The sequence below is a fragment of the Apodemus sylvaticus genome, chromosome 3 (assembly GCF_947179515.1).
Source record: "Apodemus sylvaticus chromosome 3, mApoSyl1.1, whole genome shotgun sequence".
Classification (NCBI taxonomy): domain Eukaryota; kingdom Metazoa; phylum Chordata; class Mammalia; order Rodentia; family Muridae; genus Apodemus; species Apodemus sylvaticus.
The window spans coordinates 130899048-130915593 of record NC_067474.1 but is presented as its reverse complement, the minus strand read 5'-3'; the positions used below and the strand labels follow the sequence as shown (position 1 = coordinate 130915593).

General features: G+C 44.2%; 1 protein-coding gene across 1 annotated transcript in view; it reads right to left on the bottom strand.

The window, feature by feature from the left end:
• The window catches only part of Eif2b3 (eukaryotic translation initiation factor 2B subunit gamma), a 60912-nt gene that overhangs the window by 11896 nt on the left and 32470 nt on the right, over positions 1 to 16546 (bottom strand). Inside the window, exons 6-10 of the mRNA XM_052177106.1 lie at positions 13789 to 13878; positions 7601 to 7728; positions 6062 to 6252; positions 3276 to 3353; positions 1141 to 1289 (exon numbers count right to left, since the gene is read on the bottom strand). Of these exons, the coding sequence (XP_052033066.1) occupies positions 1141 to 1289; positions 3276 to 3353; positions 6062 to 6252; positions 7601 to 7728; positions 13789 to 13878 (636 nt within the window). The remainder of the gene's footprint in view (positions 1 to 1140; positions 1290 to 3275; positions 3354 to 6061; positions 6253 to 7600; positions 7729 to 13788; positions 13879 to 16546) is intronic.

The following is a 16546-nucleotide window of genomic DNA, read 5'->3' as shown; positions in this document are numbered from 1 at the left end:
AGCACTCAAATAACTATCCCTCATCCTGGACTTTGTACTTTTACTTTCAAGTTCTTATTTTTTTATATATATGGTGTTTGTGTGTATGCACACGTGTGTGTGCCTGCAGAGAGAAGAGAGGGGCATTAGATCCTCTGAAGCTGGAGTTATGGGCAATTGTGAACTGCCAGATGTGGATGCTGGGAACCACACTTGGATCCTCTGGAAGGGCTGTAAGTCTCCTCAACCACAGGGCCCTCTGTCCAGGCCCCAGCTTTGGACTTCAGAGCTGGAAGAATTAAAGATTATGGGGACTATTCTGTTCTATTGTGCTCAGCCTTATTCCCTTGGAACGAGGTCTTTTACTGCACCTGAAGCACTGTTTCAGCCAGGCAGGCAGGCTATGGCGTGCTTGGGATCCAGCTGTCTCCCCACCCAGATGCTGTGCTTAAAGGCACATGTGGCCACGCCTGGCTTTTGTGTGTGTGTTGAGGATTCAAACTCAGGTCCTCATGCTAGTGTAGCAAGCGTTCTCACCTACAGAGCCCTAAGCCCCAGCTCTGCAGTCTTTGAGTGTGAACTTTGTAGATGATAATGCTGTGTCATGATGTCAAAAGGTTGGGCATGTCTGAGAGTTAGATGTTTCTCAGTCGGGGAAGGTACTGTGTGCCTTCCATCGCAGCATTCAGGGTCTGAAACAGAATGCTTATGGGTAGGAGGCCAAACTGGGATACATAACAAGTTCTAGGGCAGCCTGGGTTAAAGTCAAACTGTACAGAGAACTTGCCCTCAAAGTACAGTATGTCCACTCCTCCTACACCTCCGCCTCAAGGCAGCTCTGGGACATTAGCAGGGGAAAGTGACACTTAGGCATTGGCGCAATGTCACTGTAGCCCTGGGAAGGGCTCACTACAGTTGGACCCCAAGACAGAGTTCTCAGCAGTCTCTCACAAGAGCGGTGAGGGTGTGGGAGGGTGAAAGTGATATTCTAAGGGTTCATGTGACTGTAGAAGAAAAATCAAACTCCAAAGACACCAAGTTTCTTCCTTTCCTTCCCTTTCTTCCTGTCTCCAAAGCAAACCCTTCCTAGGCTGGGTGGGACCAACAAAGCTTCTAGGACTACCAGAAGCCTTGCTCAAAAAGGCACAGAAGGAAACATACCCTTCTTCCACGGTGACAGAGTTCATGAGAAGGCAATTGCTAATAGTCACTCTGTCTCTTATGACACAGGACGAGCCAATGACAGAGCGCTTAATAGATGACTTCTCTCCAACTTGTGCATCTGGCCCGATGAGGCTGTCAGTTCCAACCTGCAGAAGAAAAACAGAAAACCCTGTCCATCCATCTCAACCAAATAGAAATCAACCCCCATCCTTTGAGCTGGCATCTAATGGGATCTTCCCATAGAAATAACTTAGGGTGGATGATTATTTCTCAAGACCCAACGGAACAAACAGCTTTCCTAATACCAGCTCTAACACTGAAGTGTGGGCCCTCCTCTGACAAGAAAAAGAAATTGAACAAATCAACATATGTATGCACTCACATATTTGTATTCTTAGCCCAGGGTGGCCTCCAACATATCCTCCTGCCTTGGTCTCCGAGTGGCTGATTACAAGTTTAAGCCAGTTGTGGTGGTGCACACCTTTAACCTCAGCACTTGAGAAGCAGAGGCAGGCTGATCTCTGTGAGCTGGAAGCCAACCTGGTTTAGTAGTTAGTTCCAGGACACAAGGCCCCATCTTGAGCCTCTGGCTCAAAGTACAAACACCAACCAAGCAAACAAGCACAACTTATACTGTTCTGACACCTTTTAGATGTGCTCTCCTGAATAGAGCAGTCAAACGGAAGAAGTGAGGAGGAGCACAGTGAAAACCCCTGCGCCAAGCCCACACCACATGGATCCCTGTTTATAGGGTCATTACTTGCCCTAGAAACCTTTGTCCTCTTTTTATTCTGAGACAGGTCTTACTTTGTAGCCCAGGCTAGCTAGAAACTTGCAATCCTCCTGTCTCAGGTCCTACTGCCCCAGGTATGAATTGCAATGCTGGGCCCCAGGAAGTCTCTTCCTCTTCTCCCCCGCCCCTCTTTCTTTTGTGGGGGCGGGGGAGAGAGGAGCAGAATCTTACTATGTAGCCCTGGATGGCTTAGAAGTTTCTTTCTTTTTTTTTTTTTCCTACATTCTTTGTTTACATTCCAAATGATTTCCCCTTTCCAGGTTCCCCTCTCCCCATTAAGTCCCATAAGCCCTCTTCCCTCCACTCATTCCCCAATCAACCCCCTTCCACTTCTCTGTCCTGGCAATCCCCTACAATGCTGCATCAAGCCTTTCCAGGACCAGGGCCCTCTTCTTCCTTCTTCTTGGGAATGATTTGATATGTGAGTTGTGTCTTCAGTATTCAGAGCTTCTGGGCTAATATCCACGTATCAGTCACTGCATTCCATGTGTGTTCTTCTGTGAATAAGTTACCTCACTTAGGATGATATTTTCCAGTTCCAACCATTTGGCTTGGAACTTTCTATGTAGCCCAGGCTGGCCTCAGACTCACAGAGTCCCATCTGTCTGTGTCTACTGAGTTCTGGGATGAAAGCATGTGGCAGCATGCGTAGCTCTCTCCTCCTCTTTACAGCATTTGGAGACAAGGTCTTACTCTGAAACCCTACGCTTGCCTCCTTGCTGTGCATCTCAGGCTGGCTTAGAACTCATCGTCCTTTTACTTTAGCCTCCTGAATGTCAGAGTGAACCACTACATCTAGCTTCAGGAAGTCTTCGTTCTGGTGCAGTACCAGAGACTGAACCCCAAGAGTCATCCGTGCTGAGCAGGCACGCTCCCACTAAGCTAGAAGCCCAAGCCTTGTTTTCACTTTTTATTGTGATTATTTTTATAGGTTTGAACTTGTGATCTTCCTGGCTCAGCTGCCTCAATGCTGAGAATCTAGCTGCGCCACCACATCTGCTAGGAAGACTTGTTTATACTCTGTGTGTAGATGTGTGTGCACATGCCGTGATACATGCACAGAAGTCAGAGAACAACTTAAGAGTCATTTCTCCTCTACCACCGTGAGAGTTCCAGGGACTGAATTCAAGCTGCCAGACTTAGCAGCATATAACATCTGCTGAGGCATCTTGCCAGTCTAAGGAAGTCTGCTTACGTGAGACTCGACTACTAGAACCAAGACGGAGATGGGATTTCCCTTGTGCTAACAGGGTCTAGGGCTAAAGGGTTGCAATCTAAATTGTCAGCAAGTTCCAGTGCTCTCAGATCTCATCTGTGTCCTGCTTCCACCGGCACTTACCAGGTGTTTGTTGGCAATCTGGGCTGATGGATGGATCATTGATTCCTCAGGACAAAGAACAGATAGCAATTTGGGAACCTTGAGGAAAAAAGTTTGGTTAGTAAAGACTTGAAAACATCTAAAAACACATCAGGTGGAGCTCGACACCCAGTCAGGGATGGGGCTCTCAGCCACAGCTGTATCAGCCACCGTCCCCAGGATGGGACTGCTAAGCCTGTCTAAGGCCTAGATATTCTAACATTTCACGGGAAAGAAGGTCAAATGGGGCATGGTCTACTAAGAGTCCTGCTCAGAATCATGCCGGGTTCTTTTGCTTGCCTCCTGGACTACGGTGGTGATGTACCATGTGAGGAGAGAAACAATGTAAGAGGAACTTACAATCAGGACTGATTCAGAGTCCATGTCCTTCCAAAGAAAATGAGAAAAAGTTTACACTACTCTTGCTTAAGGATGGAAAACGAAAACCAGATTGAAGGTATAGGGGATTTGGCCACTTTAAACTACTTAGAAGGATGAGAGAGAGCACATCCATCTGACTCCAGCATACACAACCCTGCTCGGTTGTGCAACCACTGCAGATGATGCCGCTGTGATAGCTGGGAGGCCTTGCCGGGCACTGGGAGACACCTCCAAGCCCAGCTGTGAGTTTCCACTACAGCACGCAGCCAAGGTCCTGTGGCTCTATCTGCTGCGCAAGCCTCGTCAGTGCATTAGAAGATGCTTTCCCAGTCTCAGCTTCCTGCTTCCAAAGCAGACTGAGAAAAGCTAGTTCTGAGTAAACGTGGGGCATGCTGTGTTTTCTTATAGGTTTGGGATTTCCATGGATTTATAAGCAATCCACATTGAATGATGCTTAAGGTCAGGACCTGAGGTATACTCTTCATTTAGTATGAGTCTCTTATTATTTAACACAGGGTTTCTTTGTAGCTCTGGCAATCCTGGAACTCACTATATAGATCAGGCTGGCCTTGAACTCAGAGTTCCACCTACCTCTGCCTCCTAAAGGGCTGGAATTAACATCATCCACCAACCTGCCTACTATCAGTCTTGAAGATTCAAAACCAGGAAATCTCAACTTTCAAGGATATTTTAAATATTTTTCTACATCTTATCATACTTCCTACCCCAGTTGTACCTCTCAGTGACAGTTTTCAAAATTCTACCTGTAACAATGCCAGCAGCGAATCTTTTTACAACCTCATTCAAACTCTTTTCTTATTCTCAGTGCTTCACTCCAGCCTGTTTTCATTTACTGGTCTCATTATTCCTCTTCCCTGCGCTTATAAGACTGTAATGAACCCTCCACACCCTCAGCCTTCTCTGCCTATGCCTTCACTGAGACCTGGTTTATTTCTGAGAAGCAAGATTCCTCACTACTGTGTACTCCTCACAATTTCCCCTAGACACTCCTTCCTTGGGTCATCCGGTCACTCTCAATTCTCCCTTCCTATCTTCATTCCTCCCATTCCTTTTGTCTTTATTTTATGCATATGAGCACACTGTAGCTATCTTCAGACACACCAGAAAAGGGCATCACATCCCTATTACAGATGGTTGTGAGTCACCATGTGGTTGCTGGGAATTGAACTCAGGACTTCTGGAAGAGCAGTCAGTGCTCTTAACCACTAAGCCATCTCTCTAGCCCCACTTTTTTGTCTTTTTAAAATTCAGTTTACTGCTGGGCGTGGTGGCGCATGCCTGTAATCCCAGCACTTGGGAGGCAGAGGCAGGCAGATTTCTGAGTTGGGAGGCCAGCCTGGTCTACAGAGTGTGTTCCAGGACAGCCAGGGCTACACAGAGAAACTCTAACTCAAAAAAAAAAAAAAATCAGTTTACCTTAAACAACAACAAATGATAAAACAAGCAAGAAATCCCTACAGGGTTTCACTAGTCCAGTTTGGTTCTGAACTCAGTATGTAGCCAATATGACCTTGAAATTCTAATCCTGATGCTGGGATTTGAGGCAGGATACCCAGTTTGTGCAGTACTGGAAACTGAGCCCAAGAATTCTTGTATGCTACCAATGGGCCAATATTTCCAGCTATATTTTTGCTTTCTATTTTTTGTTTTTTGTTTTGTTTTTGTTTTGTTTTCTCAAGACAGGGTTTCTCTGTGTAGCCTTGGCTGAACTCACTCTGTAGACCAGGCTGGCCTCAAACTCAGAAATCTGCCTGCCTCTGCCTCCCAAGTGCTGGGATTAAAGGCATACGCCAACACTGCCTGGTTTATTTTTGCTTTCTTGAAGAAGCTTCTTCTGTCTTACTTTACTAAACTACATGGTTAGACAATATTTATCTGCTTTATTCTTTATTCTGAGACAGATCTTGCTATGCTACCCAAGCAGGCCTTCAACACAAATTCTCCTGCTTCTGCCTCCCATGTCCTGGGATCACAGGTGTGAGACATCATGCCCAGCTTAGAACTTGCTACATAGCCCAGGCTAGCTTCCGTTGTGCATGTCTTAACCTCCTGAGAGCTGGGGTGACAGGTATATATGATGGATCGTGTCTGGCTTTATCTGCTTACTTAGGAAGTAGTTATTAAACAAATGTCCATCCTGAACCAAACAGGAGAGCTGCTGCAGCCACGACTCAGAAGCTAATCTCCTAGAGATCCAGCCTTTCCTTGAACCCTTTGCATTCCTGTCTCTGGAGTCCTCCCCGACATTCCAACTCTTGCTCAGCTTCAGGAGTGAAGACTGTGGGTGTTACCATTTCCTTAATGAAGGCATAAGACAAAAAGCTGGGTCTGGCCAGGGCAGGAAGTCCTTGGGCACGCCTCCTCACCTGTCTGTTGGCTTCCATGTAGAGTCCCAGAGTGCTTACTCGAGAACAAAGTCCTTCTTTCATGATGTGGACGTAGCAGCGAACCTGTGCTCTAGACGAATCTTCCCACTTGTCTCCTCGAAAAGCATTCCAGCAGGCATCATAGGGAGCCAAGGCCAGAGTGCTGTCGTTTTTTATAAAACTGTAAATATCTTCAGAGTGAACATCCGGAGTAAATGAAGAGAAAGGTTGCACAGGAGACACAGATTGAGTTGGCTTTGTGTTCAGACAGGGCCTCCACACAGTGCTGAACAGCCTGAAACTCACAGAGATCCCCTCTGACTACTGCCCGAGACACAGTCAAATTTTAGAGGCAGGTATAGCTAATATTTTTCCCTTGAAATTCATCAACAAGCTTGGACCCTGGAGAAACTTCATTACAACTGAAAGCCTAAATTGATTTTAAAGACAATGTATTTTCTTATACACTTGAAGTGTAAGCATCTTAAAAATATTTTAAGTACTAGACTAATGCTTGAGAAAAGGTTCTAAAATCAAGTTTGGCTGGGCATGGTGGCGCCCATTAATCCCAGCACTCAGGGGCCAGAGGCAAGTGATCTCTAAGAATTCAGGCTAGCCAAGGTTATATAGTGAGACCTTGTCTCAAACAACAACAACAACAACAACAACAACAAATCAAAACTCCCAAACAAAGTAAAATCAAGCAATAATTAAGCCTTAATAAGAAAAATAAAATGATGACCCCTGTAAATCATGAGAGGACACATCAGGTGTGCAGGCTCTGGTGTCCAGACTAAATGGAGACTACTCCATTACAACATCAGGATGCTGAGCTATGACAGACCATACTGTTTGGAGCCACAACAACTATTCTATTTCAACCTTCATAACAAATCTTAAAGGCCTTTAATTTTGTGGTAAGACGACTGAAGACTGAGTAATCTGCTCAGGTCACAGAGCTGATGTTAACTAGAGGCAGCTGTCAGAGCCAGGGCTGTGCTGCTGAGGCTGTGAATGCAGCCATCATGCCACAACATCTCTGCATGTACCTTGTTGATAAGACACATAAGAGCCTAGGGCTGGGGCAAGGACAAAGAGATTTGAGAATAAACAAGACAGATTTCATCTCCAGACCCTGTAATGGAGACAGTCTGGTTGGCCTCTGGTGTTAATTGTATACTTCAGCATCTTCCATTCATGGACAGAAGATGGTAGGTCTGCCTACACCTGAAGAACCCGGAAACTGAGATGTGATAAGGAGAATTTGACCTTATCACATCTAATGGTCTAGTGGGGAACTAATCCACAGGTTATAGACTAAATAATGGGTCATATGCTTGATCAGCCTGTCCCTGAGAAGTACAGGGCCTGACTTGGCCTGACTAGGAGCATCCAGAGTTGAGGGAGTACGACTGGCTGGCCTGCTCTCCCTGTAAACTAGAGAAGCACTGTCAATCTCAGGGCAAGCATCTAGAGGTGTCATCCTCTCTAAAGGCCTTCAATCTCTGCCCGTCTTATTGTACCAACCCAAATACCCACCTAAAGACTTCAGCTCCTTTTTCTTTAGATCCTCTTCTTTGTCTTCCTGCCTTTGCTGTGAGGAAGCTGAGGAAAACTGTTTTCTTACTAGGTATGGAATCAGTTCGCTTCTGATAGATGTGATTGACCTAGAAAGAAAGAGTGGCCACGTATGAGAAACCTTACTGAATCCTCTTAGGTTAGAAATTATTTGCACTCAAGAAAAAGCAAAAAACCCTAGATTTTCATATCAATTAAGACTCAGAATGGGCACTCTGTGAGGCAGAAGCAGGCAGATTTCTGAGTTCGAGGCCAGCCTGGCCTACAGAGTGAGTTCCAGGACAGCCAGGACTATACAGAGAAACCCTGTTTCAAAAAACCAAAAATAAAAAAATAAATAAAAAAATAAAAAAAACCTCCATTCAGAATGGAAGAATATGAGCATTCCTCCTCTTGGTCAAGTCAGAAAATGTCTTCCACAAACTCCTAGCTACCGGGTATGTCTGTATATGCACATATTTACACATGTATGCATGTAGAATATAACATGGTACCTTAATTCTTCATTGGCAACAATCCATGAGAAAACAGACTATTCTGTGTTTATGTGCACTGTATCTGTGAGTGCATGTATGGTATATGTATATGCACAAATGAATGCATGCAGAGCCCAGGGTTGATATCAAGGATCCTCCTCTATTCTACCTCATGTTTTTTTTTTTCTTTTTAATTGTTTTCAAGACAGGGTTTCTCTGTGTAGCCTTGGTGTCCTGGAACTTACTCTGGAGACCAGGCTGGCCTCCAACTCACAAAGATCGGCCTGCCTCTGCCTTCTGAGTGTTGGGATTAATGGTGTGTACTACCACCACCACCATCACCAGGCTCCACCTTTTTGAGAGACAGTCTATTATTAAACCTGAAGTCCACTGATTAGCTAGGCTCAATGGCCAGTGAGCTTCAGAAAGACATGTTTCTGCTTTCCCATTACTGAGATTACAGACATATATTTCTACACCTAGCTTAAAACACCACTTTCTCCTCCTCCTCCTCACTTTATTTGATGTGTATGGGCATTTTGCCTGCCTGTGTGTCCATGGAAGCCAGAGCCAGAAGAGGGAGTAAGAAGAATGACCAGTCCTCCTGCCTCAGCTTTCTAAATATAGGAATTAAAGGCACAGACCACCAAGCCGCCACCAAGCCGCCACCAAGCCTAGTCTTTCTGATAAGGGTCACATTGTGTTCATGTAGGCAAATGAAGAGCTACATATTATTTTTCTTTGAACTTATTCCAGGGATGTTTTGGCCTCACACTTGGCAAGTTCCCTAAGACCTCTAGCAACCAAATGCTCATAATCCTCAGTTCCACCAATTCACAATTTTATTCCACACACAGAACATACTCAAAATTTCCATCTTTCCCAGCACATTATCACAACTGTTAGAAAATGGACTGCCATGACCACAGACATCACAGTTCTGGCAGGGCAAGGACCATGGACTGGCTTTCTTACAAAATGGCTCTACTAGAACACGGGACCAGATAGAACTGAAAATATTCCAGACACAAATGCACGACAGACTACAAATTGCCATTTAGTATGCTTTGTATTGCAGGATATAAAACTAGCCCCCTCTACAGAATGTTACGGTGACCCCCGAGACAGCCACAGCCTCTCCTGATTCAGTATTCTGCTATTTTCTGGTTGTATCAAAAAATAAACAACCAGTAAATGATTTAACCTCTTAAAAAACCTTTTATACTTAAAAAATGGCATGAGGTGGGATTCCCTCACCTTTTAAAAATGTTTCTAGAGCTACTAAAAAACTCGCATTTACAAAATATTTGATAAAAATATTCCTCTGGATTGTACAAGAAGGGAGGCAGGGACCACTGACAGACCGGATGGAAGGGACCTGGCTTCTTTCTCTTCTTCAGAGGCTGGACTCTGGTTTTCCGTCTCTCCATTTCCTGCCGGCAGATCTGTAGTTTGCTGGTCAGCCACTTCAGTCTGTTTGCCCTTTGCTCCCCTCTTTCTTTTATTGGCACTTTTTTTTGTTTTTGTTTTTGTTTTTCGAGACAGGGTTTCTCTGTGAACCCCTGGCTGTCCTGGAACTCACTAGGCTGAGGCACCTTCCCAGGCTAGTAGACTGGCCTCTAACTCAGAAATCTGCCTGCTTCTGCCTCCGAAGTGCTGGGATTAAAGGCATGCACCACCACCACCACCCAGCTTATTGGTACTTTTTTGTCTGATGCTTTATCCTTTCCCGAGGTCTTTTAGGTTTCACGTCCACCTTGGCAGGGGCAGGCTTGGGCTGCTCCATCACGCTAACCTTCCTTTTGGGAATCATGGCAGCAAGGGATTGGAGATGCTTGCTTCACCGGATCTGTCACAGAGCTGCATGGCCTCGCCACTACCACTCAAATTCATTCTTATCCCTGAGGGTTCCTCGCAAACCCTTATTCTTATCTGCTGAGAAAAGTGGGCTTCTGTATATCGTAACAATTGTTCTTTCTATTGGTTAGGAATCTCCACAAGGTTAATTTACTTTAATACGACTATACCAGCTTAGATTGGCACAGAGGACAAGATCAGGACTAACAGATGTACAGAGTGATTCTAGAGAAGCAGTGAGTAACTGGCCATCCTCTGGACGGCCTCTTCATTTGCCTTCTGTGGTTCCCAGGCAGTGGTCTTCCTTTTTATGGTATCAACACTGGATGTCAGAGGCTGCAGGATGGCTATTTGCCTGCTGGGATCCCATCTCCAGGACCCACGCCATAGAGAGATCAACTCCTATAACTCCTATATATCAGAGTAGGTATGCCCAAAGGAGAGCACACACACATATACACTTAATTAAACATATACTATAAATACATGTTTGTTAGTTTGTTTTTTAAAAAAGGACAGCAGGTTGTGGGTCTAATGAATATTTAAAAGGGGAAAGAAATGACTTGAGTTTTGGTATAGTGACTATGCTTTTTTAAAAAAAACATTGTCTTTAGTGAGTACTCGAATAGTGGAAGGAAAGTGTCGGCTGTGCGTGCACACACACACACACACACACACACATACACATGCGCGCGCGCGCGCGCTCAAACATATATGTGAGTGTGTATGCACATACCACACTGTATATGGAAATTGGAGGACAGCCTTTGGAAGTAGGTTCTTTCCTTCCACCATGCAGGTTCTGAGAATTGGATGCAGGTTTGGTGGCAAGTACCTGCTGACCTCCAGTGTGCTCTTGATTTTACTTAACAAAGAAAATAAAAGGAGGTAGAGCTAGGAAACTGAGGTGAGAAGAAGTAGGGCCAGCAAGTGAGGGTCAGAAAAAAAACCAAACAAACAGTTGGGTGAGGGGCTAGTGTGGTGGTCACACATCTTTTATATGTCAACTCCTGTCTAGGCTCTGATAATCGCTATTTTTTTAAAAGATTTATTTTATTTTTTCAATTTATTTATTTTTATTTTATCTGCATTGGTGTCTTGCCTGCATGTATGTCTGTGATGGTGCCAGATCCCCTTGGACTGGGGCTATAGACAGTTGTGGGCTGCCATGTGGGAGCTGGGAATTGAACCTGGGTCCTCTGGAAGAGCAGCCTGTGCTCTTAACTGTAGAGCCATCTCCCCAGCCTGTAAATGATGTTTTTAATACTTAAAGGAATTATTAGTGGAGCGAGCAGAAGAGAGAGGGATAAAAAGCAGGTTAATTAGGCAGGGGAACGATGGTGGAAGTGGCTAATCAGTTTGTTTGTTTTTTTTTTTTTAAGATTTATGTGGTTGCTGGGAATTGAACTCAGGACCTCTGGTAGAGCAGTCAGTGCCCTTAACCACTGAGCCATCTCTCCAGCCCAGAGATAACACTCAGTTATAACACACAGAGATGAGGCAAGAGGGAGAAGTTAGTGAGAACAGCACCATAACTCACGGTTGCTGTTAGTGCTAGAGGCCCCACTAGAAGAAGCTCAGCATGCTGACACAGGATCACACACATGCATTGTACGGAAGAAGGCAAGACAGTTACAGAGGCTGAGGAGGGTAAGGGAAATCATGAACCTTGGAGCTAAGTAGTTCACGGTTTGTTATTTTTAAAGGACCAAGTCAAATATCTTTGAACACTTCTGTGTAAGCTAGGAGCCCCTGTATTGAATTTCAATAGGACTTTTTTCTTTAATCCTTTGATGAAGATTAAAAATTTCCATATGAATACAAGAATCAAACAACTCATTCTTTGGTTATTTTTGAGGAGTCCATTTTCAATGCTTCACACCAATGCAGACAGCAAATACTCCTTGGCCCCTCCCCCTGGGAAACAAGTCTTTTGAAGAAATGACAAAGCACAGGCAGCTGAAGGATCTTTAGGGTCATTATGGATCAGACAGAACTGTCCCTGCAGCAGGCAAGCGCACAAGCCTTGGCACACAGTCCCACCAGCAGGCACCTGTGTGCTGAGCGATCTGAAAAGACCTGAGACTGCTGAACTGCCAGGTCACAGCCACTCCCACTGGGGCTCAATGTCATGTCAATTCCCCCATCATGCAGCTAGCTGTGCCAAGAACTGGTACGAGGGAGGCTACTGTCAACCACAGTGGACCGGCTTGACCTTAGGCCTAAAATAAAGGCTACCACCTGACCAGCTGGGTATGATAGAAAATGATTTAAGGCTCTGAAACCAAACATGATATAGTACTGCACTGTACCTGGGTAGCCTATCCATTTCAAGATTTATTACTTGATGCTCATTTTTATGGCCATATATATGTTATTGTTTTGTGGTTTTTATTTGTTTGAGACAAGGTCACTTTATTTATTATTATTTTTTGGGGGGGGGGGGGCGCTAGCCAGGATTGAACCCAGGGACTTACATGTGCTTGCAAGTGCCTCCCTCTGCAGTATATTATCCACTTAGTACCATTTTTACTTATTATTGTAAGACTAAATTGGTAATGGGGTGGGGGGGCTTGAACTTGTGATCTTGCTAAGCCTCCTAAATAGTACATACAGGCCTGCTGCTGTGCAAAACTCACAGCTAGAACTTAAATTAAAATTCTTTGGTCAAGTTGCTCTGGGCAGGGAAACTTGGCTGCTGTGGTGCCTGCTTACCAGTCAACCAGCACTGTTCAAGGCAGAAACTTATCCAGAAGTCATCAAGGGAAAATAGCCTCTTAACTATTGCATCATTAAATCTTTTCCTACCTACTCTTAGGATTCTAGCTGTATTTCTACTCAATACTTAGTCAAGGATGGCCTTGAATTCCTGATGCTCCTGTCTCCACCTGTCAATTTCTGGGATTACAGGTATGTGCTACCACACCCAGCCTATTTAAGGGTCTTTAAAAATATTCTGCTGGTTTATTATTTGCAGATTTCCAAAATATAAGTAGGTTTCTTTGGTGCAATGAAAGTAACAGTATATAAATAATTTGATTCATTCCTAAAACAGAAATGAAAACCAACTGTGATCTTTGCATGCCTGTAATCCCAGCACTTGGGAGGCAGAAGCAGATGGATTTCTGAATTCCAGGCCAGCCTGGTCTATAGTGTGAGTTCCAGGACAGCCAAGGCTACACAGAGAAACCCTGTCTCAAAAACAAAAACAAAACAAAAACAAAACAAAAACCGCTACAGAAATACTATAAGAATGTGCTTTCATAAAACCAGAACGGGGAAGTGGGAAGGGGTGGATGGGAGGACAGGGGAAGAGAAGGGGGCTTACGGGACTTTCGGGGAGTGGGGGGCTAGAAAAGGGGAAATCATTTGAAATGTAAATAAATTATATCGAATAAAAAAAAAATTAAAAAAAAAAAAAAAAGAATGTGCTTTCATTTTAAACCCAGGTTTGGGGATATGATTTGCCTCATGCTCTAGCAGAGGCGTGATTTTTGCCAGCTGGGGACAGTTTCTGCAATTGCGTTGTGCGGAGTTGGTGGTCTTTTAAGAAGGTGGTTTGCAGTTTCCCAGTAGTCATGTTCAAAGAAGAAACAATAAGAAATAAATCAGATTCTAGGATATCTCTCTCTCTCCTCCCTCTATACTTCTTTCCTCCTATCTAGTGATAGAGGGTGAAATTGAGGGATAAAAGGTAAGAAAAAGAAGAACCCAAAAAAGCAGCTAAGACCAGTTACACTACACTTTGTTAAAAACTGTAGCTTTATAATAAAACACCCCCCAAAAATGAGACAAATGTACCTTCCTCTTTCTTACCTATTTTCCATTAAGAAATCCACAACGTATTTCTTCAAGCAGTAGAGATGGGCATCCACAAGGCCTGTATGGAAATGTATCCTAGGGTGCCTGTAGGAAGAACAGGAAGGATAAGGCCCATAATCAGGTAATGTGGATGTTAGTCTATTGTCAGGTAACGGGCTCCAGAAAGTTGGTAAGTGACAGAGTCACAGCCCCACACCTCAGCCTGGAGAGACCAGGATGGTGGGTGCCAGTTTTCTTTCCTTTGCTTTTTTTTCTGCTCCAAGAATTTTGCTTTTTGACTTCTTCATTTTATTTTTTTGCTTCCATGTAAATTTACCACATTTATATCAAGTGCCCTCTATTTTCAAAAATATATGAAGAAGTGATGTAGCCTCAATGGCAGTTCCAAATTCCACAATTATAGTTACCTAAAAGTCTGATATAGTAAATGGAAAATGCCAGGAATCAATAAATTATAATTTTAGGTATACATGTGTGGTGAAATCTGGTCACCTGTCACCTGACACAATGAATCATTCTTTTGTTCAGTTTATCCAAACTTCATATCCAAACCTGCCTGCCCAGTGGCCACCCACTGGCCATCTTAGCCATCGGACTCTCTGTCCTGGCAACACAGTACTCCTGTCCAAGCACAACTTGGCAGCTCCAGGGCACAAGAGCAGAGAAGCTAGTGATATGCCCGAGAAAAGTACTGTGCTTCCTTTAAGGCATGCCAAGCATGGTAATCCGTGCCCTTGATCTCAGCAGTGGCAAGTGATTTCTGTACGACCAAGGCCAGCCTGGTCTATGAAGTAAGCTCTAGGTCAGCCAGTTGCATAGTAAAACACTGCCATTTATTTATTTATTCATTCATTTACTTTAAGCTGGGCAGTGGTGGGGCACACCTTATGCCAGCATTGGGAGGCAGAGGCAGGTGGATCTCTGAGTTCAAGGCCAGCCTGGTCTACAGAGCAAGTTCCAATTTGCTTGTTTTAAGAAGTAAAGTTATAAGATTTTGTTTGTTTTCTTTTGTTTTGAGACAAGGATCTCACTATATTGCCCTGGTTGGAATGGAACTCACTGTATAGATCAGGATGACCTTTAACTCATAGAAATTTACCTGCCTCTGCCTAAGGAGTACTAGGATTAAAGGCGTGAGCCACCATGACAAACATAATGTTTTGAGAGAAAGATTTTACTTACATAACTTTTGTTACAGTATATTGTTATAACTACTCTATTTAATATTAATTTTTTTATCTGCAGTTTTTATTTTTAGACATTATCTCATGACACCCATGTTAACTTTGATCTTGTAGCAATCTTAGTGCCTCAGCTTCTCAACCATTGTACTTGGGTATGCGTGCGTGTGCACGCACACACACACACACACACACACACACACACACACACACACACACACAAAATGGGGGTATAGAGATGGCTCAGCAATTAAGAGCAAGTACTATTCTTCTAGAGGAACAAAATTCAGATCCTAGCACCATGTCAGACAACTCACTGCCTATAATTCTATCCCCAGGAGATCCAGTGTCTTGTTCTGACCTCCTAGGGGCACACATGTACACATACACACATGCATACACAGACACACATTCATATACACAAAAAAGACATAAATAACCATTAAGACAACAACAACAAAAAAAGCAATGTGGAAGTTAGAGGACTATGAGCAGGTCTCCATAGCTGTGGGGTGGGGTTGTGGTAGGAGGAAGAATGGACAGATGACCGGAATATAAGGAATTTGTGCTTTATTCTATAAACAATGTACTCATAGCCGTAAGGAGAAAAGACAATACAGAACAAGTTTGAAAAGCCCAGAGACTATGGGAAAAGCGGTGGGGGTGGAGTAAGATTACAGCGGTTGCAGGAGAATGGAGTAAGAGGCCTGAGTGAAGAAAGGCAGTCCCTCACCTTCTTCCTCCAGGCTATAGAACCAGAACTGCGGGTGAGCCTGCGTGAGGGTGAGCATATAGACAGAGTAGATGCCGGGAGATCTATCACTTGCTAGGAGTTCCCCTGACAAGGAACAGCAGCAGCAGTAGCTTCCTTTATTACAGACTGAAGGCTGAAAACAGTTGCTGGGAGGAATGGACGGCTGGTCTGAGACAGGAAGACTGCAGTGTGATTTTGAGGGTTCAATTAAGATGGAACTATGAATTTATAATAATGACAATTTATGCCAGAACAAAAGAATACCCCTGAAAAGCTTAATAAAATCTACATAATAGTTGACAAAACAGATGTAGAGTTACTGAAGACTGAGGATTGGGCTGGGGACACAGCTCAGGGGCAGAGAGCTTGCCTAGGGTGCACAGGGCCCAGGGTTTATCGCCCAGCATGAGGCGTGGGTGTGTGGGGAGGTTGGGGGATGGGGGAAGGAAGCTTGTCACCAAGCCCCATGATCCGAGGTGTTTGAACCCCAGAATTTAAATGGCTAAAGGAGAGAATTCACTCCCAAAAGCTGTCCTTTGACTGACTTCCACATGCATGTTATAGCAAGGGTGCACAACAAAGTACAAAGATTAATAAATATTTTTTATCTGTTACATGGAAAAAAGAACACTCAAGGCTGCACGAGTAGCTATGCAAGAAGTAAGGTTATGAGGGGGAGGCTTGAGTGCAGGATCTAGACTAAAGGAAGAAGGAAGAGACGGAAAGGAGGGGGAAGGAGGAGGAGAATGGACAGTAGGGTAAGGTAGGTGCAGAGAAGAGAGAAGAAGGGAGAAGAGGAGGAGGGAGAGGATGGAGA